Raw genomic sequence first — 27,477 nt, forward strand, 5'->3', positions numbered from 1 at the left:
TAAAATATTTTATGAATCGGTTTTTATCAAAGTAGATGAATTGTGTTGTCCAGCGAGTAAAGTTAGGAGCACGGTTGTAAAACTCAATTAATTTTTTAAAAAAAAAGTGAAAAATAAATTTTTTTTATTTTTTTTATATTAAAAGTAAGTGAAAGTGCATTTTTTATAATAAATAAATAATAATTTAACTAATATTATTAAAAGAAAAAAAAATTTTAAACAATATTTGAAAGTAGCATAAATTTAAAATTAAGAAAAAAACCCTATTGAAAAAAAAATATTTATAGAGTGATTTTTTTTTTTTTGTTCGTCTTATTTGAATAAAAACACATGAGATATTTTAGTGAAACTTTTCAAAAAAGAAAAAATAAAATGATTTCGTAATCATTGAAATTTCTAAGAATTTTCTTTTTGAATATTATGCAAATTTTGTAATAATATTGAAATTGTTCAACTTGATAATGAAATCAATAAATAACACCAGTTGATATTGGATTAATTAGTTTATCAATTAATTATATTTAGGAATAATTTTTAAGTAGATAAGAGTAATTTACCTTAAAAGTACAATTTGATTTGCAATTTTAGACGTATATGTATGTATGTGCAGAGTAGTACGTGGTATCTAAATACTACTTCCTTTCAAATTAAAGCGCACAATAGGAATTATTTTCTAATTGAAATAATAATAAATGTTTCATATTGGATAATTATTATTCCATTTTGAATAATTATAGAAATTCTAATAAGAGAATTTAATATTACAATTACAAAATCAGCTTACTCATTCCCGTATTGCACGTATGGATGTGACTCAAGCTACAAAATGTTACATACGAGTACCTACTTAGAAGAAAATTTTTGTGCCATATTCTTTTTTTTTTTTAACTTTTTATAATATTATTAAATTTTTTATTTTAGACAGCTAATAAATTTTTATTTATGAATATAATATTTTCTAACTTGTTGATTTCAATTCGAGTTCAATGGAAAATTTAAATTTAAATTTCTATCCTTACTATCATGTCATAAAAATAAATAAAATTTATATAAGCCTACATATGTATATAATAATATATTTGTAATTTTATATAAGTACATATGTAGATATAAAATAGTATATAAATAAGTGTGAATATTTATGGAATCCACGAGCTTATGCACCAATATTTCAGTGATAATTAGAAAAACCAAAAAAAATAAAAACAAAATAATAAAATAAAATGTCCAAATTTCTTTAACCTTCTCAAGGAGATAATAGAAATTTCTCTCTTTATATATGTACCTATATATATATTTATATATAAACAGTGTGATCGAGTTAGTTAGTAGTACGCTTTTAATAAAACAATAAGTATGGTTATTTTAATATTTAAAAAAAAAAAATCTATTTTTATATAAAAATAAAAAAAAAACAAAAAAATTATTTTTTTTTTATTTTTGTCTACTTTTCTACAAAATAGAAAACGAATCTTTTTCTTATATATAGAAAATAACTTTTAAATATTATAAAAATTTATAAAATTTGTAAATGTACAAAAAACCTTTGATCTTTAGTTTTTCAATCTACATATTATTTATAAAGATATAGGTACATGTTTATATATATATATATATATTCAATTAGAGAAGTACCTATACCTCTTTAAACTAAACACAATAACGAAATATTTGCAAAACTATACACACATTGACACACATATTCAATTTAATTAATAAATTATAGTTATGAAAATTACGAGTAATTCAATGATTGTAATGTCTGTCATAAATAATTTGTTATACCTATAAGCCAATTGTTTCAAATGAAACTAGAACTTTTCCATTTCTTTTTTGGTTTAGAAGTAAGCAAACACAAAACTATATGTACAATATCTGAATATGCATTGTAAAATGAATAAAATGAAAAACACTCATACGTACATATTCATATTTCAAATGTAAGTTCAATGACTTTAAAATTAAAATGTGGTAGGGAAACGCAAGTTAATGTTAGAAACATAAAATTCAAATTATTAAAAGCATATTTCAAACAATGCGAATTTATAACTATTTGCAAAAATCTTATGGCGCTTGTTAACACTTATAAGTACTTATTTCCTTTAATCAAAAACTTAATTTAATAATATTGTAATTTAATATTTCTTTAATTAGTTTTATATGAAAGGAAGCCATATAATAACAATATTTTTCTATATTTATTATTTAAGAAAAACAAAATTTTTAATTTTTTATTATAAGTACGTACTACAAACACCTATGATCGTATACTTAGCAAATTGTGGTTTAAATTAATTGCATTTTTATTATACTTGTATTATATACATACATTATATACAGCATATACACAATAGTCACAGTAAAAATAATATTCCCAGAAAAAGTTCAATAAAACATGAATGTACTGTATCATTAATTATTTTACATAATATCTTTTATTTTGCATTTTCTTAATTATTTTAAATTACAATCGAAAAGCAAAGGTTTTTGTTTTTGTTACACAGCGATCGACATGTTTTGATAAATATTTTTATTTTTAACCGACTAACTGAAAAAGAACAAATTTTGAGAAATACATATTTTACAAACTATTGTGAATTCACGCCACTCAAATATATATAGTTCATATATGTTAAAAAAAAACACTTTTGAAATTTATAATTAAAAACACTTTTTTATTAGACTGATTTATTTTATAACACAACTGTTCGATTTCTTAGATTAATTATGACTAAATTTACAAAGCTTTTCTTATAACTAAGTTTTATTATTATTAAAAGTAAATTTGCTGGTGTCAACAAAACGTGTCTACCTTTATAATGCGACGGTTTTGTTGATAACAGGAAATTAATATAACTTTCATAATTATTTCGAAATTGGATACTTGCATTGATTTTATAAGTCTGTGAGAATTTTTTAATAAAATTTTATGTAAGAATTTTAAATAACAGGAAGTGTTGCGTCATTAGCGGTATTATTGTACGTAACTTCTCCCCCGTTAAGATTAGAATTCTCCTGAATTCTATTAATATTAAATTTTTTCTTAAATTTTTTGCATAATGCAACTATTCCAAACGAAATTATTATTGACAGTATTATAATTGTTACAATAATTAAAATATAAGAAACATTTTTATGATAATGTAAAATTTTTATTTTCTCTACATTTTTAAAATTTTCTACAACAATTTCATCAAATGTTATTTGAGTTTTAAAGTTTTTAAAGTTTTCGTTATTTTCATTTATTGGATAATAGAATCTTTCTTTTAAAATAGGTTTTACATTTGAAAAATAATGATCTAATATTTTTAATGAACAATTGTTAAAGTGAATAAGTACATTTTTATTTAAAGTCAAATTCCTATTGTCACAAGTGTGATTCAATTTAATATTTCTTGCATTCTTTATTACAATAGTTTCCTCATCAATCTCAATTATTTCTGTAATATTATTATATATAAGTTTACAATTATTTTTTAAAGTACAGTGTTTGCTCAATTTTAACTCATTTAATGTTTTTGAGTCCTCATATTGATAATTTAAACTACCATACTCAAAAATGGTTTCTTGAACATAATCAATTTCTTTAAAAAATTTATTAGGTAAAGGGATTATTAATTTTAACTGAACTTTTTTAATTTTATTAGGAATTTTTAAAGCAAGTAACAATGAATTTTCTTGAAATTTAGTTACTCCGAATTTAATGTATTGCAATTTATAGAAATCTATATCGTAATTTTGGATTTCCTCATTTGTTAGTATATTAGGATGAAATATGCCATGTCTGGCTGAAGCTAAATTATCCTGAATTTGATTTATTTTTTCTTTTAGAAACTGAATTTTAAATTTTAATTCTATGTAAAAATTTTGTTGCATTGCGGGTTCTTCTATTTTATTTAGATTCTCTAATATTAAAGCACGGTCCTTTTCTATAGCTTGTTTTAACTGACTAAATGCTCTATTAAAGTGGTCATTTATTTTAACTTGTTTTTCATTATTATGAATTAACCTATTATTGTTGTGTGTTATGAATTCTAAATGTTTTTCTATATTCTGTCGGTCTGTGTCGTCCATTGTTCCAAAAAGCCAATTCGACGTAACTCCTACAGCATTTATTAATCCTCGTTTTGTTCTTTTATCTTTAGGTGTAATAGTATTAATTTTTATAATAAGTTGTGTTATTTCTGATTGTAATATTGTTCTGTACTGTGAATTTAAATTTTCTATTATTGTAGAGATGTTGTGTAAAATGTCATAAATTTCTTGTGTATTGATAATATGTATAATGATGTCGGTTTTTATGACTAAATCTGATTTGTCTAAGTTTATGTTTACAAAGCCTGTTTCAGCTGTAATGCTATTAACTTCTAGTGAAGCTAAACTAGATGTTGTCAGAAGTATGACCATCGTCAATATTTTCCAAACCTGAAAATTTGGGAGGTCGTTTAATGTTGGATATATGTATATTATCAAGTTTAAATTTTTTGAATTTCGGCTGTTCTTTATGCCTAACCGCTTTATAGTTTTTTATGAAACCCGTAGACCTGGTTTCTTCATAATTTTCTCTATTTTCATTTAATTTAGTTATCTTTTTGAATTTTACAGTTTCTAAATTAGTTTTAACTTTTTCAAAATCCACTTTATGATTATGTACCTCGCTTGGAGTAAACTTAATTGTAGAATGATATCGTTCATTGTAAATTCTAATGGCTTGTTGTATTAACCTTTTAACACATTTATCTTTGTTTTGAACCCTAAGTATCCTAAATATTTCTGCGATAGAATTGTGGAATCGTTCAATGTCGCCGTTACCAGTGTGACTATTTGGTTTAGTAAGATGAAGGTCTATACCTTCGTCATTTAAAAACTCCCTTAACTGAATAGTTTTAAATTCATTATCTGCAATGATTTTATTGGGTTTACCTGCTCTACTAAAATGTCCTTCTAATTGTTCTATTATTGTAACATGAGTCCTGTCTGTTAAGTAGTATGCTGTTCCGAATTTTGAAAATTTGTCTATTATAGTCAAGAAAACATGTTTCATCATAACGTACGTATCTATGTGGATTATGTCGTTAATACCAGTAGGTGTTTCAGTGAGTCTAAATTTAGGTTTTATGGGATTCCTATCATATTTAACTTGTTGGCATATATCACATTGGTTAATTACTATTTGTATTATTTCAATCAATTTTGGGTAATATATTTTATTTTTTATTTGGTGATAAGTTTCCTGAATACCGGAATGGAAACTCTCCTTTACATGATAAAGTGCTACTTGTTTGACGGCTTCTACTTCCGTTCTTAGTTCTTGCGCTCTAAACGAACATTTAATAAATTTTATTTTCCTATTATTAGCATAAAGCTCTATTAATTTCTCTTGTACTACATTATATTTACCGTCATGTAATTCAGAGAATATACCAATTTTACCTTTATCTATATATCTTCTAAATATTTCACCTAGTCTAGAAAAATCGTGTTCGGCTATGTATATAACTCTCCTACCTAATATTATTTCAAAATCTATCGTTTTATTATTTGTTATTATAATTTGGGTTTTGTATTTGTTGACGATTTCTTCCTTAATAGGAATATGTTCTAATAACTCCTCGTCGGCTGAATGCACTGTAGCTAATGCTTCACTTTCCCCTTCGTTTTCTATATTAAATAATCCGAAATTAGATGAATGTTCTTCGTCTTTTGAGTTAGAAATTTTTGCTGTATAATTCGCGTCCATTTTATTTTCTTTTCCGATTACTTCAGAATTTAAGTGATCTAAGTTTAAATTTAAATTATCAGGTTCTACCATTTCTAAACTGTGTATTTCTTTAAACATATAAGGATTATTTTTTAGTTTTATACATTGATTGTTTAAAATAATATTTCCTTCTTCTAAATTTATTTTCCCATTTAAATTTTTCAAAATGTCTGCTCCTATAATAAATTGATAAATACGATTTGGTAGTTCTTTTACTTTCCACCTCATCAACGCATTTGGATAAGCCTGTAACTCTAAGAATGCAGGTGTATGCACTTCGTAAGTTATAGCGTCCCTCCCGCTTATGGTGGAAAAATATATGGGTGGAATTTTAATTTTTTTAAAATCCGCAACTTTTTCGTCAATTATACTTAATGTTGACCCTGTGTCAATTAATGCTAAATATTTTTTTCTATTTATCGTAATTTCTATGATTGGTAATTCTTCCGAGGCTAATTTAAAAAAAAAATCTATGTTATTCGATTGATCTTTAAAATAACATTCGGTTATGTCACTGTCTGGTTTTATTCTAGGGGCCTGTTGATGGCTATCTTTGCCCGGATCCCTACTAGAATGGCCTGATTCGCGATACCGTCTGTCATTATTTTTTGTTTCGATATTACCTATGTCCATCGGTTCTACCTGATCATTACGTTGATTATACTGGCTTACATGGTTTCTAAAATATCCTGATCTTTGATTATTATTTTGTTTGAAAAACCCTGATTGGTTATTGTTGCGATTAGTATTATAATTAAAATGATTGTTATTATTGAAATTTCGTTTAAAATTTCCTGAATTATTTTTAAAATTGAAATCATTATTATTAAAATTTTTATTCGGATAGAACACTTCATTGTTACTTCTATTAGGATTAAAATTATTATTAGTGTATCTACATTTTTGAGTATCGTAATTTTGATTATAATTTTTATTAACACGGTTATTATTACTGTTATTGCTATTTTTTTGAAAATTAATTCGATACTCTGCTCTAATGCATGTATCTTCGAACCTACGCTTACTCATAATATTTAAAATTATAGATAAGTCCCTTTCTTCATATATTTTATCAAGTAACGTGCCCTGGCACATTTCTTTAATAGTATTCACTAATATTGAATCGACATTACTTAAATCTATATAGTTATCGTTTTTATAGTATATTTTTAATTCATCTGATTTGTATTTTATTTGTTGTACTAAAATAATTAAATCGCTTACCGAATTACATTTGATGTTGTTTATTCTTCTGTAGATTTCTGCTGGTTCGATGTCCGGTTTGTATCTTAATCTCAAGGCTGATTTTATTAATTCCCAGTTGTCTGGTTCCGGAATACTGATGATAGCGTCTTTCGCCTCCCCTTGGATTTTCTCAAAGTATATTGTCCTAACCATTAATTTTTTAAGTTCTGCATCTTGCACACTTGACAGATAGTACTCGATACTACTTATAAATGAATTTATAGTAACCTCTCCTTTCCCAGTAAATGTGGACATAAATCTAACTTCTCGCATAATTTTCTCCTTTGCGATGTTTGCCGCTTCTCTCTCCTGGTAATGTTGTACAGCTGCTGTTAGTTGAATAATTTGCTGATTTTTTGTTTCGATTTCCTTGACAAGTTGTTGTTCCTGAGCCATAATTACTTTTTTTCTGTGATTATCGAACGATGCGTTCCTTTTCATCAACTAATTTATATCACTATATTTTTTTTTTTTTTTTTCAGTGTTTTTAATTTTATGGAAAAAAATTTTAGCTTTTAATTTCCAATTTTTTTTTTTTAGTGTTAAAAAAATTATTATTATTATTTTTTTTTTTTTTTAAAAAATTGTTCGGTTCGTATCACTGGATTGTATTTTTTTTATTTAGTAAAAAAAATTTTGCTATTTTTTTCTTTTTTCTTTACAATCCTACCGTTTCTGCGCCACTCAAATATATATAGTTCATATATGTTAAAAAAAAACACTTTTGAAATTTATAATTAAAAACACTTTTTTATTAGACTGATTTATTTTATAACACAACTGTTCGATTTCTTAGATTAATTATGACTAAATTTACAAAGCTTTTCTTATAACTAAGTTTTATTATTATTAAAAGTAAATTTGCTGGTGTCAACAAAACGTGTCTACCTTTATAATGCGACGGTTTTGTTGATAACAGGAAATTAATATAACTTTCATAATTATTTCGAAATTGGATACTTGCATTGATTTTATAAGTCTGTGAGAATTTTTTAATAAAATTTTATGTAAGAATTTTAAATAACAGGAAGTGTTGCGTCATTAGCGGTATTATTGTACGTAACTCGCCTAAATAAAAGAACATAAATTATATTAGGTACATAGGTACCTAATTTTTAAATTTTAAGCATTTTTTAATACATTTTGGTAGAAACATACATATATAAACAATATATGGAATATGTAGTTGAAATTTTTAATTATCTCAAAATTTTTGAGTTACATGTTTTTCTTACTGCAAGAGTAGTCCAATGTATTAGAATTCTTTTTACTGTTAACATTATTGAATAGCACGAATCATACATCAACTGAAAATAAATTTTTTGTGCACTCAATGAATAATAATGGAAAAAATATTTTTTTTTATTTTGCTTGATATTAAGCTTCATACAATATTATAAATATATATATATATATATATATATATATATATTGAGCTTGCAGAAATGTATGTAGAAGCCGAGCGAATAAAAATAAAACCAACTATAGAGTAGAGTAGAAGCTATACTTAAACTTACACACATATTAACATTATTGTATTTTTAAGTTCATTTGTTTTCCGAATACCAAAATAAAAAGTAATGATTACAAACGTATTTTTACAATTTCTTTTTTTATGCTTTCAAAATTTAAAAATAGAATGGAATTTGTTGATATTTATTGCACACTTATTTCTTAATTTTTTTTGTGAAGATATCATGAGTTATTTTAAGGTTCTTCAGGAATAACAATACATAATATTATACACTTTCAATATTATGTATAGACTCAGATATCGACAAGAAGATTCTCTTCTGATGTTTTACCGTCTTAAATGACGGTATGCACATTTTCAATATGCACATTTTAAATTTAATTTAATTTAAAATGTGCATATTGAAAACAAAAAACTTAAGAAAAATTGACGAACATTGTTTATAAATAAATTTTAATTTTCAAAACCTATAGGTCAATGCCGATTATTGTTCTTAAAAATAAATATTTCATGGTAATTTGAAAATAAAGTATTTAGTCCCATAAAATTTAAAAATAGATTTTATAATTATTTTTTAATTAAGTTCAGTTAATAGAAAATTTTTATGAATAAAAAAATATAATTTGTAAATGCACATTCTTATTGCCTTTGAAGATCGCGTTAGTTACCTCATATTATTGTTCGAATGAATGTAAAATTAGTATGGGTTTTAATTGTAGCCCCCAACCTTTCTTATTTCCTTTAATGGACATTGAATAACTTAGGATAATTCCATTTCATATTAAGTAACATCCGAGATTTTAAGAAAGAATTTCTAATTCTGAATTTTTGATTTGGTTATTATTATTATTTATGGGAAATCTTATATAATAATGACATTATTTTTTTATCCAATTTTTAAATTAAACTTGAATTTAAAATTAAAGTAACTTTATATTTCTTCTGATAATGGGAATTTGAAAATAACAATATATACGCGTAACCTCAGTTACTTGGAAAACTAAATTTTATTGAAAAACTTTCACCCATTCATACCATTACTAATAATGCCGTTTCGACTATTTCTTTAAAGCTAACGTTTCAAAAAAAATTTCATGTTTTTGACTTTAGGAAATTTTATATACATAGCACCTAAGTATTTACAGTAAAGTAAAATAGAAGTAAAATTTTATACATTTTTATCTATTGATAAGATTATCAAAAAAAAACTATCGAAAGTAATTTTCTGATAAAAAACAAATACTTACTTCGTATTTATAGATATTACGGTATAATTTCTCAAAAAAACATAACTAGCATATTCTAAAAATAATATTTTTATATTTTTCTAAAATATCTAGAAATTTTAAAATTTAAAATTTTTAACAACATCAACGAAATTAAATAACTTTCAAGGCTAACAAACTTCAATATTATTTTTATTTCACTTTTACTGCGATAAAATCCAGTTTTATTTTTAAAGAAAACAAGCCTCCAAAAAAAAAAAACATAACTAGAAATTGTGGCTTTTTGAAATTTACATAAATTTTGTTGTAGGAAGGAAGGGAAATATTGCGATTAAAATAGTTTTTTTTTCGCATATCAACGAATACCAGCAATAGGAACATGTATGTTTGTGAGAATTAAAGGAAACTAGAAAGCTCGTTATATCTAGATACTCCTTCTTCTACATAAACTCTGGTCAAGTATTTACATAAGTCTTTGTTTAAATGGCAACATGGATAAAATATTAAAATATACATCATATCAGTTTGGCTGCTTCCCGGTTTAATTTTTTAGTAAATTTACTTTCTCTATTCGTTTACCGTTTCTTACTCGTATAACTGCGCAAATCGTAATCTTTTAAAATACTTATATTTAAAACCCGCGTATTTGCTTTCATTTTCACAGTGAAACGAATTCGGTAAAGACTTTTTTCAGAATAAATTGTTACAAGCATTGGATTATTTTGAGACGCACTACCCTTATTTTATTAAAACTCAACGTCAGATTTATTATAATTTCAAAATTGTTAAATATCATATTTCAAATAAAATTCTTCACTACATGATGATGTTTAATTTAACAGGAAAAAAAATAGTAATATATTTCTATACAAAACTATGGAGGAATCACAAAAAAACCTCAACTCTTGGTAAAAATACTCATTTCAGCAAAATATAGCTATATGTACTATATAAAATAAAAAATAAAAACCAAACCTTAACTGAACCAAAACACGTTTCTCTATTCAAATGAAATTTTTTCCTACTTTTAAGCTGGTTTTTTCACTAATCTTAAAATGCAATAAAAATATTTTATTATTTTAAATAATGAAGAGCAAGTAGAAGGCAGAAACAAAACCAATATATGTATATTTTTTTTAAATCATTTTTATACGAGTATCACAATTTATTGACGCAACAAAATCACATCATATTTATTGATAAACTTTTGAACTTTTGAACCGTTTTGTAAACTTTTTATTTCATAAACTTCTTCACTCGATTATATAACAAATATAAATAAATAAAAAAAAAATACATTCTGATTCAGCATAGATAGTAAATTTTTTATGCTTTCCAACCACAATTACAAACAAATGTGTTATAGAATTCGATAACGGTAATCTCAATTCTATATAAACTGGTATAAAGTCTTTTATTATCATAAATTGCATATAATTCTTTTGAATTGCTAATGACTTACCGTATAAAAATAAGTGATTAATTTAATGTAATTTTTAAATTTTTAAAATATCGAACATAGAGTAAGGAATGCGAAGCTCTATTAGAATTTAACCTTAGAGCTTTTCTGTAAGATAACTCTAAAAATTTAATTATCTAAATTAAAAACTTAATTATCGAAAAATATTAGTCACATCAAATTCAAATTTCTTTGTTGCATATACATATTGTACCTACATTAATATCATTATTAATTTATTATTTTAATATCTACAATATTTTGCATGCACTTACATAATAATGTACATTGCTATTATAATTATTACATAAAGCTATGTAGGTTTTGCCATGATATTAGTAAGTGTAATTAGCTGTTTTTATATTAGCAAACTGGTATACTGATTTTTGTTTAAAAATTTTTATCAATAATCATATTTCTATTATTCATATTGTATTGTAATATAGAAGTTATTGTGATTTTAAAAAATTTCAAATGCTTGAATTTTTATAATTTTTAGTGTTAGAAAAATTTTCAAATAGGTGTCAGAATCTGTCGTTCTGTCAATTCATCTAAAAATTGATTGAGTTCATTTAAAAAATTATTTTCTGATTCTTTTTTAAAGATCTTTTGAATTAACATTATTTTCATGCACGTCAGGTAGTAGTAGCTGTAATTTTATACTAAATTAGATTAGATTTTTAAGGAAACCGAGTGGGGCAGGAGCAACTCCCGAGCCACCGCAGCCATTCCTGACTTGTTGTGAACATTCCCGACTAAAGGATGTACACGGCGGTCTCGTCACCGCCCCCACAAAATCTGCACAGGAGGGAGCCCGACTTCCCCAGCCTATACAGGTGGTACTTCACTGGGCAGTGTCCCGTGAAGAAATTCGCAATAGCGCGAACCCGCCTCCTATTTATACTACTAATTTTATACTAAGAGCCAAATTAAAATTTTTTTCCCTTTTCTCATTAGGAAACAAATTTTCTCGGCAAAAAACATTCACCAAAATCTAAATCTGAGCAAATACAAATATGATATCACAATTAAATTCTTATAGTTTTCCATTCAACTCCTTTTCCTTCAACTTATTTTCTTATTTTATATTATTTAATAATAATGTTGTTATTTTACGTCATAACAATATTGTAATAATAAATACACACATAAAAATACAAACGTAATAAAAGCAATAAACCGACGGAAAAAAACAACTTAATAAGTAAATGTTTGAGCATATTATCGATAAGAAAAATAAATTAAAATTAACATTTTGTACACATATGACAACAACTACTTTAACACATTTTCGCTTAAACGTTCACATGTACATGTACAAATTATTTTTAATATTTTTGACCTCAATTTTAACCTTTAATTTCATAAATTTATTTTTATTTTCATTAAAACAATTTTCTTTTTTTTTTTTGAAATTTGAAGAACCTCCTAAAATTCTTGGTTAACTTTAAATTTTAAAAAAATATATGTACATATGTATATATATTCGTATTCCTTATATACATACATACATAATATAATTATTTTGTTTTAAAGGCATCAAATTTATAATGATGCAATAAATATCGCTTATACACAAAAGTGACATTGAATTTCGGGATAGAACAAAGTAATAATAAAAATAACAAACATGTGTTAAAAAAAATAATAATGAGTCATTTTATTCACCTCAAGAGTCACCTTTCAAAAGTTAAAAAAAAAGAATGCAAGGAATACTTACTTCAGTCATCAGTTTCTATACAAAAGAATCACGCCGTTATTATAAATTTATGATACTTAATGATTTATTAGTATAATATATTATGAATTCATATAACATTTGCGTGTAATATTCAAACACGATCGTAAATCAATTACTGTTTTACACATAATATCCCCACATTATATTGGAGTTTGTTCATTATTAATTTGCATATTTTATCAAATCACATGAATGATTTGATGAAATTTTTGCAATATCACTACCTATCCCTTTAATGGAACGTTTCCCTTATCTATTACGAAAAACTCTTATTTATCCCGACAGTGCCTGTTTGGTATAAGCATTTTTTAATTTGTTTGCATCACAAACAACAAATATGGGATTTTGTATTTTTATTTTATTAAGGCGTCACTGAACATAATTAATCTTTTTGTTTTATTAATATTTTTATTAAATACCTAGAAAAATATAATTTTATAATTAAATTTATTGATGAATGCAAGCTTATAATATTTCCTATTTAAATTATGAATCTTTCTTTAAAGCAATCTATTAAACTTAAATAAAATCAAATTAAAATATTTAAAGAAGTACAAAAATAGTCGAATATATATCGAAAGTAGCTAAATGAAAAATTCTAAACTTAAACTTTAAAAATTTTTTTAATAAAATAGAATATCGAAATAAAAAATTATATAATCATTCACATTATACATTTATAAACATACATATTTCGTACATTAAATATATTATATAACAAAATACTAAAAAAATAAAAACAAGAAACAAAAATGAACAGTATACCTACATGTGTGTACTAAAAATAAAAAATAAATTAAGAAACGTGTCTCCCATTCCAACTCCAATATATTTTTTTTACTTACATACAAACGTGTATACTTTACATACATATTTCATTTTTATTTTAGCGTACCCGTATATATATCATGATATATATACATTTAATATAATCAAATATCAACAACAAATTCTACATTGTACCTATTATTTTTTTTTCAATTCTATCTCGCTATTCTTGTGCATTTTTATTATATATTATTTCATAGAAAGAAACAAAAAACCAAATAAAATTTCAACATGACGTTGACGACCTTTATCAATGACAATTTTATATCATAATATATAAATTTTCGAAATTATTTCAAAATTCGAATACAAATACTACGTCTTTATAACACATATACACACAGGCACACAAACATTGTTTTTTTTAAAAAGTAAAAATGAATTTGTTTTGAAAAGCTTTTCTCTTAAAATATATGCGCACTACACAATGAAAAAGCAAAAAGTTGCATGATACATTTTTTAATTGTTACACAAGCTTTCCTAATATAAATTTTTATGTCATGAGAGAAAGTTTCGTTATATCGTGAAAATAATTAAATAAAACTATTTGTATATTATGTAAATCTTATTTTATATTATTTATGTGTGTATATACATATATGCGATAAAATATATTAGATGAAATTGGGTAGATAAGTATGTACATATATACATATGTATGTTATGCATGTTTACATATTAATTATTATCCTTTTTCTTCAATTTTTATACTTGTGTTATACAAGATGAGATATACGGTTATCTTGTATATATTACAATGTGTAATATATTATAATGCATGCACATAAATACTATACATTTGAATAAAATCGAAAGTGAAAGTTAAAAAAAAATAGTTGAAATTTTATAAGTCAACTTTCTCAATCTCTTAAAGATTATGTATGTATATAATGTATATACATAATATATTATTGTTTTCATTTTATAAAATACACCTATAACACTAAATATATGTACATATATATTTATATACGCAAATGTGTACGCAAAATTTTAAAAGCTTTTTTCTGTAATTTTCATAAAAATTTTTCATCCATTTTTCAAAGGTATCTTCTAGAGGTTAGTGTAGGTTACTAAAATTTGGAAAATTATAAAATTGGAAATTTGTTTATTAAAAAAAAAAAATGTTTTTTCTAAAATTTTACTAAACATTGTTGAAAATTTAAAGTGACTTGAAAGAAGAAAAAAAAAATTAAGAAAAAAAAAACTAAAACATAATTTCAATCAAAATGTATGAAAAACAATTTAATATTAAAGAATTTTTCTTTGAAAATAATTTTCAAGAAAAAAGTGAAACTGAAAAGTTTTTTATAATGTAAAAAACAAAGAAAAAAAAAAGTTCATAAAAAATTTTCCTGTGTTTTGAAATGTCGATATTCTTCTCTTTAATTCTGAAGTCGTCCTCCATATTTAAAGGATATCGTCATTGTAATTGATTTTCTTCCTTTAAAAATATTATAAAAGCAAAGTACATATATAAAATTAATAGTTTTCACTAATTTTAATTCATAATTTAAATTATTCACCATTTAAATATTTTCTATTTTAATTCAAATGAAAAATTTGTCTATCACATTGCTATCAAAATTCTATTATTAATTTTAAATAAAAATACATACATACATGCATATATTTTATAGCAAAAAAAAAATTAAAAGTTATTCAAAAATTAATTGTAAAAAAAAAATTCATTAAATTTACATAAAAATATTCTTTATTAATTTAAAATTTGCTATAAAATAGTAAAATCATGATCTACATAAATTAAATTTCTTATTTCCAAAATAAATTTAAAAAAAGGAGTATCAAAAGTAGCTAGAAATTGAAATTTCAAAAAAAAAAGAAAAAAAGGGGTTCCCATTCAAATTACTAAAAGCTATTTTGTATTGTAAAACAGTTATAAAAATTTTGAAAACTTTAAAGCGCAGAACTTTTACATACATTATTAAATTGACAGTTCAATATTGTAGTAAATTTGTAAAAAAAAATTAAAATCATTGTGTTGTGGTTTGTTTATTCTTCTTGTAAAAATTTTTAGTAATAACATTGTTTAGATAGTATCCATGTTTTAAAGTGAACATGGAAAATAATTTTGCAAATGCAAAATTAAATATCACAGAAGCACTATAACGTAAAAAAACTTTCAATAACAACGAAATTAAATTTTTAGTGAAAATATGTGAATTAATGTGCCATAAATCAAATAGGATTGCATTATTTTCAAATTATATTTTCTTTTGAAATTTTTTAGTTACTTTTTAATTATCGAAAAATAATAAGAACTCCCAAAACTACACTCAATTATTGGTGTGTTATACAATTATTATGCCTTCTTAATATACGTATTGTAAAAAATACAAGTTGTTTTCCTATGTCAAAATAAGAAAAATTTCAATTGTGTATAATGCGACATCAAAATTTGAAAGTACCAATAGTTATAGTTGTTGAGCTATTTCTCCTATTAGTGGCTTTTATTATAGTTCGCAAACAGACTGGTTTTAAATTGAAAATTATAACTTACAAAAATTTTCTCCTCAATTAAAATACAGTAAACTCACATTTATATGAACTGACATATGTTTGTCAGACAAAGTTTTAACATATACATATGTTCTTATATATATGTATAAAGTTTTTAGAAAGTAATTGGAATGATTTTCAAAAAATGACACGTGTATATAGATGTCATTACATAAATAATTTTTATTCGTAAGGTACGAGTATACATTATTTACACGACATATTTTGAAAGTAATGCCCAAATTTACGGTGTGTTCAATTAATTTTAAAATTTATTTTGTGCTACTTTTGTATATCCACTTTTTAACATTCTCTACATTAGAAGAATTATTTTACACATTATTTAATACATACTTATTATAATAGTATTTTAAAATTAATATAAATTTCATTTTTATCACTTCCTTTATTATAAATTTATATTTAAAATAAAATATTCATTTCTAAACTTCTTCATTTTTATTTTAGAACACAAGCTATCAATATGACTACCTATTTCAATTATCCATCAAAGGAATTACAAGAAGAACTCAGCCGCATTGCCAAGGCTATTGTTGCACCTGGCAAAGGTATTTTAGCTGCTGATGAATCTGTATCAACAATGGGTAAACGTTTAGCTGATATCGGCTGTGAAAACACCGATGAAAATCGCCGTGCATACCGTGAACTTTTATTTACATCTGACCCAAAACTCGCTGAAAATGTATCCGGTGTTATTTTGTTCCATGAAACATTATATCAAAAAACATCAGATGGTACACCATTCGTTGAAATTTTAAAGAAAAGAGGTATCATCCCCGGTATTAAAGTTGATAAAGGTGTTGTACCATTATTCGGTTCAGAAGATGAATGTACAACTCAAGGTTTAGATGATTTAGCAGCACGTTGTGCCCAATATAAAAAAGATGGTTGCGATTTCGCTAAATGGCGTTGTGTATTAAAAATTGGTAAAAATACACCAAGCTACCAAGCAATTTTGGAAAATGCTAATGTATTAGCTCGTTATGCATCAATCTGTCAATCACAACGTATTGTACCGATTGTTGAACCAGAAATTTTACCTGATGGTGATCATGATCTTGAACGTGGTCTTAAAGTAACTGAAGTTGTTTTGGCTGCTGTATATAAAGCATTGAGTGATCATCACGTATATTTAGAAGGTACATTATTGAAACCAAATATGGTAACACCTGGTCAATCATGTGCAAAGAAAGCTTCACCACAAGATGTAGCCCTTGCCACCGTTTTGGCTTTAAGAAGAACTGTACCAGCTGCTGTTCCCGGTAAAAAACAAATTTTCATATAATTTAATTATAAAAAAATTATACCTTTTTTTTTTGTAAATTGTAATAATTAATATTTCGTTTTTCTCTTTTTAGGAATCACTTTCCTCTCCGGTGGTCAATCAGAAGAAGAAGCTTCAATTCACTTAAATGCTATTAATCAAGTACCATTATTGAAACCATGGGCACTTACCTTCTCATATGGTCGTGCTCTTCAAGCATCCGTATTGAGAGCTTGGCAAGGAAAGAAAGAAAATGTTGCTGCTGGGCAAGCTGAACTCCTTAAACGTGCTAAGGTAAGTTAAAAAAAATTTTATACATTAATTGTAATACCATATGGTGGGATATCAGTTATTCATATAGTATATAAATAGAACTATAATGTGGAAATAATATAAAATGTTGAATTACTTTATAAAATAAGTGGTATTTGGTATGTAAAAATAATGGGACAGATTACATACAGATGTAAATTGGGTTTTAAATGTACTTATATTTTTATAAATGATAAGTAAAGTTTGTCCTTGTATAATATATGGGTCATATTTAATATTTTTGAATAATATCATATTTAATATTGAATAAAATCTTAAAGTATCAATTGATTCCTATAACTAAGTAATTCGCTAATTTGGTTTAATTAGCGAGTAATTTACGCGTAATTAACTAAAACAGTATCCCATACTAACATTTCGTAATCCGAATGCTTTTAAAATAAAAAATTATATTAAGAAAACTTGCTGTACATGATTTTAAATAAAGAACTGCGTGCTGTACAAGATTTAAATGTTATATAAATTAAAAATTTAAATAAAGTAATCATATTAGGTGTTTATTGCCATAACGCAGAACCAATAGAAACTTTTAAAAATTTTATACCATTTTTTTTTTAATAATTTGATTTAAACATAATTTTCACTTAATAGACTTTAGTTAAGCATGGTTAAAATAAATTCATTGTTCTTGATTTTAGGAATAAATGTTTTCTCAAGTTTCTTTCACATTATTTTAAAATATTTTCATACTAAAACATCTTAAAAACATGACAAATCCAAAACTGACTCTTACTAACCGTATAATAATTTAGTTAAATGATACATAGGATATTTGATAATTTTATTTATTTTTTCTTAATATTAATAATTTTATAATTATTTTTATAAAAAAAAATAAAATATAATTTTACCAAATAAACACATTCTGAAAAATCTAGTAACTTAAATAAATTCATAATTCATAGTAAAATTAAATACATATAATATACAAATAAGAATTTAGTTTCAGACCATAATCTTGGTTGCATGTCTTAATTCAAAGAAAATTTTAAAATAATAATAAAATATTAAATTTTACTTAAAAATTACAATTGTATTGCTTATTAAAATAACAAAGCTTTGTTTACTAATTTTTACACAACAATTTCTAGCAATTACACATTACATGCCAAGCTGACTTCAAATTTCTGTAATATGGTCTCAATATCACAATTCAGATCTAGTTGCTAAATTGTATTGACACCGTATTACTAGAATATTGAAGTCAAAGATAATTCATTTTTTTTTTAGGTTTTAAACATTGTAATATAACTCTACTCTTGTAACACTTGTAATACACTTGCATGTATAACATAAAAATAATTGGCTTTAATTATAATTTTTTTTTTTTAATTTTAATGGCTTAATAATGATAAAATTATTTTCTATAAACAATTTAATTAAAATTTTTCAAAAAAATATTTCAAAAATTTTTCGCAGGCAAATGCACTTGCTTGTCAAGGCAAATATGTAGCTGGATCAATTCCATCTTTTGCAGGAAATACAAGTTTATTTGTAAAATCACATGCTTACTAAAATCAATAAGAAAAACAGACAGACAGACATATATTTAATTTTGTTAATATTATCCAATTTTTTTTTTATTATTGATTTTTACTTGAAAAAAATCTTAACATTCTTTACAAATTAAGACTGAAGCAGAGCATAAAATTTCCGAAATATATAAACAACACAATATTGGAAATCACAAAACACACTTAAATTGGATCTTTTAATACAAAATAAAAAAAAATTGTTTTTAAAATTAATAATGAAAACAAATAAAAAATAATTGCCATAATTATAATAATTATTAATATTTTTGCATTTAATAAATTTTTATTTAATTATTAAGATTGAAAAGAAAATTTAAATACACATTTTTATATAGTTATTGTGTTTTTTTTAAATATTAATATTTGTTTTAATTGTTTTTTTTTTTAACATATTTACGTTGATTTTTTTTAATACTAATTATCATATTTAATAAGCAGCAGTTTTAATTTTGGTTTTTCTTTTTTGACAACACAATTTTATCTTTTAAACACTTCTTTATATAAGGTTTGAAATTTTTTTAAAAAAATTGACTATAAAATAAAAAATTTTAATAAAATAAAAATTTTAAATGTTTTCTTTTAATTTTTACACTTATTTTTTGCATGATTTTATTTTTAACTTCTTTATCTTTTGCTCTTCAAAACACTATTGCTGATATCTTTTTATTAGAATCACAATTTTCTTGTAACTAACGTATACAATCAATAAATTATAAAATATTGTAAAGTTAATACTATTATTAAAAATAGTAATTTACTATATTTCATTAAAAAATAGTTTATAATATTTAGTAAATTATGTTTTATAATTTTATGATTCATACTGAATTAAGAGTTGCCTGTATAAATCCAATCTATATTAAATATGATGAGAAACGCTAAATTTTCATTCGAACATTAGGACAATGAAACATATAAAATATTAGAAAAAAACTGGTCATAAATTTTAGCAAATTTTGGAGATTTCTGTTAATTCGAATATGCACTTAAAGTTCTAAATTTAATCACAAAAATCTTTCACACGTGCAATTACAAATCTGTAGAAACTGAATTTTTTACTTTTAAAGATTTGCAACATAATCGAATAATTTTTAAATATCCATTTCTATTATGCATTAACCATTTTTCTATTATGCTCTTCTTCTAATTTATAATATTTTTGCAATAGTTAAAAAAAAATTTAAATGGTCATTTCAACGGTCGTGCTATTTTTGTAGATTTTATAGTTTGGATTGAAGTTTAAATAATCCAAAATTGAGGAAATGAACCTCAATTTGAGTAATTTCGCTTAAAGACGAAATTTTCGGTTTTAAAAACCACTTTAAGCTGGGAATTTCTGTAATTCTTACCACAATTATTCAATAAAGAAAAATACTCGTACGTAATCATCTTAAATAATCATTGATCTAAGATAAATAAAATTGATATATTCACTGTACATATGAAAGCACTTAAAACTTTAAAGTAAGTATAACGGAAACTATATCCCTGCATATACGATATAAAAGAAGATTACAATAATCACTTAATAAAGTACAAATTATGCTTAGGTATCCTTCCAAGTACACATACTCGTATTATAATAAAAAAAATAAAATATAAAAAGTTATTTGTCAAAAATAATTTTTTTTCTTCAATTTTATTTAAAATTTTTCTTTCTTTTTTTATATTTTTAGGCTAATGGTGAAGCTGCTATTGGTAAATATGTAGCTGGTAGTGTTGTTGGTGCTGGTGCTGATGCTAGCTTATTCGTTGCAAACCATGCCTATTAAAATACTTACATATATACAACGTTTATAATTATAATAAAAATGAATGATGAAGAAAAAAATACCAATTTAAATATAAACGTAAAACAACTGCATCCATCATTATAATAAATTCAACTTAATACATAAATATACACATATATACATATATGTATGTGGTAGCCATCAAAACTAAATAACAACAAACCATATACTTGTCAACATTAAAAACAAAAAACCAATAACAGAAAAAATAAATAATTTATTATTTATATATTATATTACATAAAACCTAAGCAGTGCAACATATAGTTCATCTAACATAATATGTTACTATTATATAATTATATAAATCTTTACTTATATCTATTATATAATATAATTATATAATATAAAAATCATACATATATTATTATATTTAATATTATATTGTATAAAAAAATATATTTATATAATTGTTTTAAAGAATATATATAAAGAAAAGAAATATTTAATTCTATTATATTATTACAAATTAATGTTATTAAAAAAAATTAAAAAAAAAAATAAATATTTTAAAAAAAAAAACAAAAGTATATGAAAAAAAATTTTTAATGTTTAAGTATAAATAAATAAAAATAAAAAAAAAAATAAAAGAAAAAAATTTATTATTATTTTTGTTTTTAATTTTAAGCACAAAAAGGGTTATTATACAAATAATCAAAATATACGACAACACAAGGAAAATCAAAAAAAAAAAAAAAAACTTCAGAAAAATTTAAAAAAAAAAAATGACAAGAAATTTAAGTATTTGTGTAACAAGAAAAAAAAAAAACCAAATTTTACGAAGTAAGCAACACACTATGTAATCTTAATTTGATTAAAAATTTAAATAAGTAAAAACCAAAAAAAAAAAATAAACAAACTGAAGGTTGGGAGAATAAACAACAACAGAATGCCCAAGTTGACCATTAAAAAGCAAGCGTTTGTTAAACCATTTATTTTCAAAAGCAAAAAAGGAAAAATTTTTAAAACAAACAATAACATCTTTTAAAAATTTTTTTTATTTATGAAATTTCAATACATACATAAATTAAAAATCCAATTAATGAAAATATCCTTTCAATATATATAAAAAATAATTTTACAAAATTAAAAAATAACATCATAATAATTATTATGTAAAATTATTATTTATATATACATTAAAAATATATAATATTTAAATTATTCATTCAATAGAACCCTATGTTATTCTATTATATTGTTAATATTATTTCTTAATTTACATTTTTTTTAATTTGAATTTCGATTTCGACCCATCAACAAAAAAAACAAAAGTATAAAACCATTTCATTTATTAATTATAAATATGTACATACATACATAATATATTAATTAGATACCTTGTTATTATAAAACTATTGAATGAATTATTTTCACGTATTGTAATTCATTAATTAAAATAAAAAATACATATATACATATGTATATATACATAAATTATATACAAATAATAAATATTGAAAATTAAGTGAAATATACTAAAATCAAATAAAAATCATTAACATTTATTAAACATCTTTATATAATATTAAAATACATAAAAAATGTATAAGAAAGGCAAAGCAAATTTATTGAAAAACCAAATTTATAAATATTATTAAATGTATTGATTTTATAATTTCACTTATATAAATAATATGTATATATATTATATACATATGTATATTATGCATTTTTTAAAAATAAAAACTAAAACAACTAATGAAATTGTCGTTGTTATATAGTTGTTTTCTTTTTTTTTTTTAATTTTTCAATTAGGTATTAATTGTTATAATTATATGCTTTATTTTATTAAAATACATATACAATATTAAAAGCTAAAAACTATAAATTATATAATTTATTCCACTGATAACTATATACAAACTAACTATCAATTAAAATGCGAATAAAAATTAAAAATAAAACATCGAACAAATATATAAAAAAAAAAAATTTTTTTAAAACTAATATTTTATTATTCAATAAAAATGTATACTAACACCAAAACAAAAAAATTTACTATTATTACGTTATATACTTAAAAACATATTATAGTTAGAATAAAAAGAGCGCCATTAAATCTAGCTTCTAGTTTTTAATTATAAATATTATTTCAATTCTTAATACAAATATTTTATATATTTAATAAATTCTTTTTTTCATTAAAATTAATATTTAATTAAAACTTAATTAAGTATAACAGTGGTTTGTTTTTACATTTTTAACTTTTCAATTTTCAAAAATAAAAAAAAAAATGTGTTTTTTTTTTTGAAGAAAATGTTTTTAATTTAACAATTATTATATGTAATATATTAATACAAAAATATAACATCCTTAGATATTATAACATCTAACTTCTTAAATTAACATCTAAAAATAATATCAAAATATCAAAATTAAAATAATAAAAAAAAACAGAATTATTATTAAGTCTATTTTAAATTTATTTCTGAAATATTTTAATTAATTTGTAACGTATTTTTTTTTTTTGTAAATATTTCTTCGACAGAAAATAAAAATTAAAAAAATATTATAAATAACATCTATAATATTATTTACTATAACGTCTAACTTCAAAATAACATCAATTAAAAATTAAATTGTTGAAGAAATATTTTAATAAAAAAACAAAAAAAAAAATTATGCAAAATAAATTTAAAGAAAAATTTTACGCTTAAAACTCTTAGATAATTTTTGCTGCATACAATAAAACAAGATTATTATAAATTCTATACTTAAAGTTTGTTCCCAATTCTTGTTTCCATTATAATATTCATAAAGAGTTGTAAATGTAAAATTTATTATATTTCTGAAATTTATTTAAAATAAATTTAATAATTAAAAAAAAACGAACATTTTTTTTTTATAAATAACAATTAAAATTAAAAATGTATAAAAATTAATTAACATCTAAAATTTAAAAAATAATAATAACAAAAAATTTTGAATTAACATCACAAAAAAAAAATAATTGATAAATTTAAAAATAATTTTTTTTAAAAAAATAAATAATTTTTTTTTATATGTTGCTGTTTTTGGAAAAATTTTCATTTTCAGGTTAAACATTAACAATTTATACAATGTGTACAATTACAATTTTTATAGTTTACGGATAACGGCAAATCATCAACTCAAAATGGATTATAAATACATATACATATAAAGAGAAAGATGCAAAAAACGAACATCAATTGAAATAAAGAAGAAACAAAAAGATGAACAACTAGTAACAATACATACCTAAAAATTATATTCATCAAAAAATACAAAAGACATAATATAACAACCATAACTATTGTAAAAATATTGAGGTCTAAAAATATTCTTAATATTCATATTTAATTATTATATATACATAATCAATTAATTGAAAACATTTCTGTATAGAAAAAAAAAAAAACAAATTAAATTTAATTATAAATGTATATGCTATCATAATTTTAGATTTTTAGTGTTTAAATAAAATTAAAATAAATTAAAAAAACAAAAATAATAAATAAATAAATTAGAAAAAGAAAATTTAATAATAAAAATAACAACAAAACACAAAAATAAATAAAATGTTACATATATAATTATATTATCAAAACTATATTAAATGTTTTATTCAAAATAAAAAAAATAATTATAAAAATAAACAATATTTTTGCTATATAAAAATATAATGTGTATAATATTATACAAATAAGGCTTACAAAAATATAAGAATAATAATTATAATATATCAAAATATAAAAGAAATGAAAAATATTTTATAATCAAATATTAAAATATGAAATAAATATATTTTGAAAAATAAGAAACAGTAAACAATAATAAAAATTAATTAAATACCTTTTTCCTAATTATATACATATAAATTCAAATTATATAGAATACAATGGGTAATTATTTCGTAAAATACTATAAAATATAACAGAAAAAAAACCAAAATACAGAAACTAACAATAATTATAAAAAATACATAAATTTTGAATGATCTAAAATATTAAAATAAGAAAAATGCAAAAAAAAAACTAGAAAACAAGTGACTCATCAAAATAATATTGAATGTTATAAATGGCAAATTATATTAAACTGTTAACCAAAAATTCAAATGAATGTAGATATATATATATAAAACAAGAAGAAAAAGAAGAAAATATTATAAATGGGTATTTAAATATCAATTTGTTATCTTATCGAATATATTGGTCATAATATTTAATTGTGCATAATTAATACAAAAATATATTTAAATAATATACAATAAATAAATATAATTATATAACATTAAATTAAATAAAAATAGTAAATCAAATGAATAGATAACTGTATATATAATATACATATATAAAAAAAAGTGTTGATATAATTATTATATATTTGATACATATTATGAATTTATTTTATTAATATACTATTAATTTATTTTATACAATATTATATAAAAATATTTTAATAAATTATATTATTATTATCTTATATACTTATATTATATATAATTAATATATATATAATATTATTCAATTTCATATATATTTATAATATATATTTGTTAATTGTTAAAATATAAATATATAATATAATAATATGCATATGTATATATTATATATATAAAAAATTTTATATATAGATACTCTAACATCAAAAATGTAGTATGAGTTATAATTATTATTGAATTGTATAATTTTTGTATTGCTGCAATTGACTATATTGCATATATATACTAACATTTATACAAATATTTACACATTATGTATATTTTTATTAATTTATATATATTTATATACTGATTTATTTAAATAATATTATTTATAGTTTAGAAAATTAAAACCATAACATATACATATATTTAAAAAGATGATATATAATAAATAAAATTTTAATATAATTATATAAAGGAGTATTTAAATAAAATTAAATGTAAAATTATATAAGTAAAAGTAAAAATAAATAATTTAATTTCTATAAATTAATAAAAATTTAAATCAATTGATTAAAAAATAAATAAAAAATAATTATTTAATATTAATTCAAATTTTATTTTCATTTTATATTATATAGAGCAAAAATTAAATTAATTATTATATATATATAATTAAATATATATATATATATATTCAATAATGTATATTTATATATGAAAGAAAAAAAAACAAAAAATGTAGGTGTCGCAATTATCAAATTATTATTATTTATAATTAAATTAAATTTAAAAGAAAAATTAAATAAAATTAAATAAATAATTAATTGTGCCTTGGTGGTATCACGCTAAATAACATACATATATTCTATTATAATATATAAAAATAAAAAGCACAATTAATTTAAACAAAAAATTGAAAAAAAAACCAAAAAAAAAAAAATGCTTTATTAAAATATCATCAAAGAATTGAGGTTCGAGTCCCACCAGAGGCGTACATATATTATATAAAATTTGTATTAAAAATTAATTAATATACATAATTTATGAAAATTATATGAGCTGGAATCTTATAATTTTCTTTTAAAAACAAATATAAAAAATTATCCCAAAAACAAAAATATCGGAATAAATGACTTGAACCTTTTTATAAGCATATATATATATACATATATAAAAAAATTAATATGATATATTTACAATATACACATATATTAATACGTATTATTCCGGTAAACAGATATGCCCCCACTACGGTACCACATTTTTTATTTCATCTCAGCAACATTATATATATTGTGGTCCAGGGAATTTAAATATTTCTAATTATATTATATAAAGAATCAAATGTATAATTCAAATTATATAATATAGCATTATATGAAATTCTTAAATTTTCTATTATATTTTTCTAATTGATTTTTTTCTATAAATTTTTATTTGTTTTTTGTTTTTATTTGTAATATTTTAAACAATTTAAACACTACTCTTCATATACATATTAAATATGAAATATATATTTTGAATAAAAAAGAAAATAAATAAAATTAAAAATAAATGGTGATAAAATTAAAAAAAAAATAAATATTTTATTTTTCAATTTTCTATTTATTATGATTTGTTTTTCTCTCTCTCTCTCTCAGTTTTTGTTCTTATAAAATAATATTGTTTTCTCTCTTTCTAAATTACATACATAATTATATATTATGTATTTACTATATTTATATAAAATACAATTTAAAATATAGAAAATAAATTTAGTTTTAAAATTAAAAATAATTTCAATGAAATATCTAGCAAAAAGAAATTTAATATACAAAACCAAAAAAAACAACAAAACTCTTAATTCATATTAACAAATTAATTAATTAATTTAAAGAAGAAAAATTA

At 21.6% G+C, this 27,477-nt stretch overlaps 1 protein-coding gene across 4 annotated transcripts; it reads left to right on the top strand.

Moving 5' to 3' along the window:
- LOC129613052 (fructose-bisphosphate aldolase) lies at positions 1-26,503 on the top strand. Of its 4 annotated transcripts, none has more exons than XM_055526954.1 (4): positions 1-144; positions 16,723-17,537; positions 17,634-17,833; positions 21,084-26,503. In XM_055526954.1, the coding sequence occupies exons 2-4, from the start codon at positions 16,739-16,741 to the stop codon at positions 21,177-21,179; spliced, it is 1,095 nt and encodes a 364-aa protein (XP_055382929.1). In that variant the 5' UTR covers positions 1-144; positions 16,723-16,738; the 3' UTR covers positions 21,180-26,503. The 4 variants fall into 4 exon arrangements, with proteins under 4 accessions (XP_055382929.1, XP_055382930.1, XP_055382932.1 ...); XM_055526955.1 differs by lacking the exon at positions 21,084-26,503 and adding an exon at positions 19,292-19,763; XM_055526957.1 differs by lacking the exon at positions 1-144 and adding an exon at positions 14,948-15,202.
- The last annotated feature ends 974 nt before the right edge of the window (positions 26,504-27,477 follow it).

This window comes from Condylostylus longicornis, unplaced genomic scaffold (assembly GCF_029603195.1).
Source record: "Condylostylus longicornis isolate FDR11 unplaced genomic scaffold, ASM2960319v2 ptg000080l, whole genome shotgun sequence".
Classification (NCBI taxonomy): Eukaryota; Metazoa; Arthropoda; class Insecta; order Diptera; family Dolichopodidae; genus Condylostylus; species Condylostylus longicornis.

What these genes read in the sequence shown, in the direction of transcription:
- LOC129613052 (XM_055526954.1), top strand. Translation starts at nt 16,739, where the DNA reads ATGACTACCTATTTCAATTATCCATCAAAGGAATTACAAGAAGAACTC. An exon ending in TGTACCAGCTGCTGTTCCCG is followed by an intron (nt 17,538 to 17,633) that starts GTAAAAAACAAA and finishes TTCTCTTTTTAG; the next exon opens with GAATCACTTTCCTCTCCGGT. An exon ending in AACTCCTTAAACGTGCTAAG is followed by an intron (nt 17,834 to 21,083) that starts GTAAGTTAAAAA and finishes TTATATTTTTAG; the next exon opens with GCTAATGGTGAAGCTGCTAT.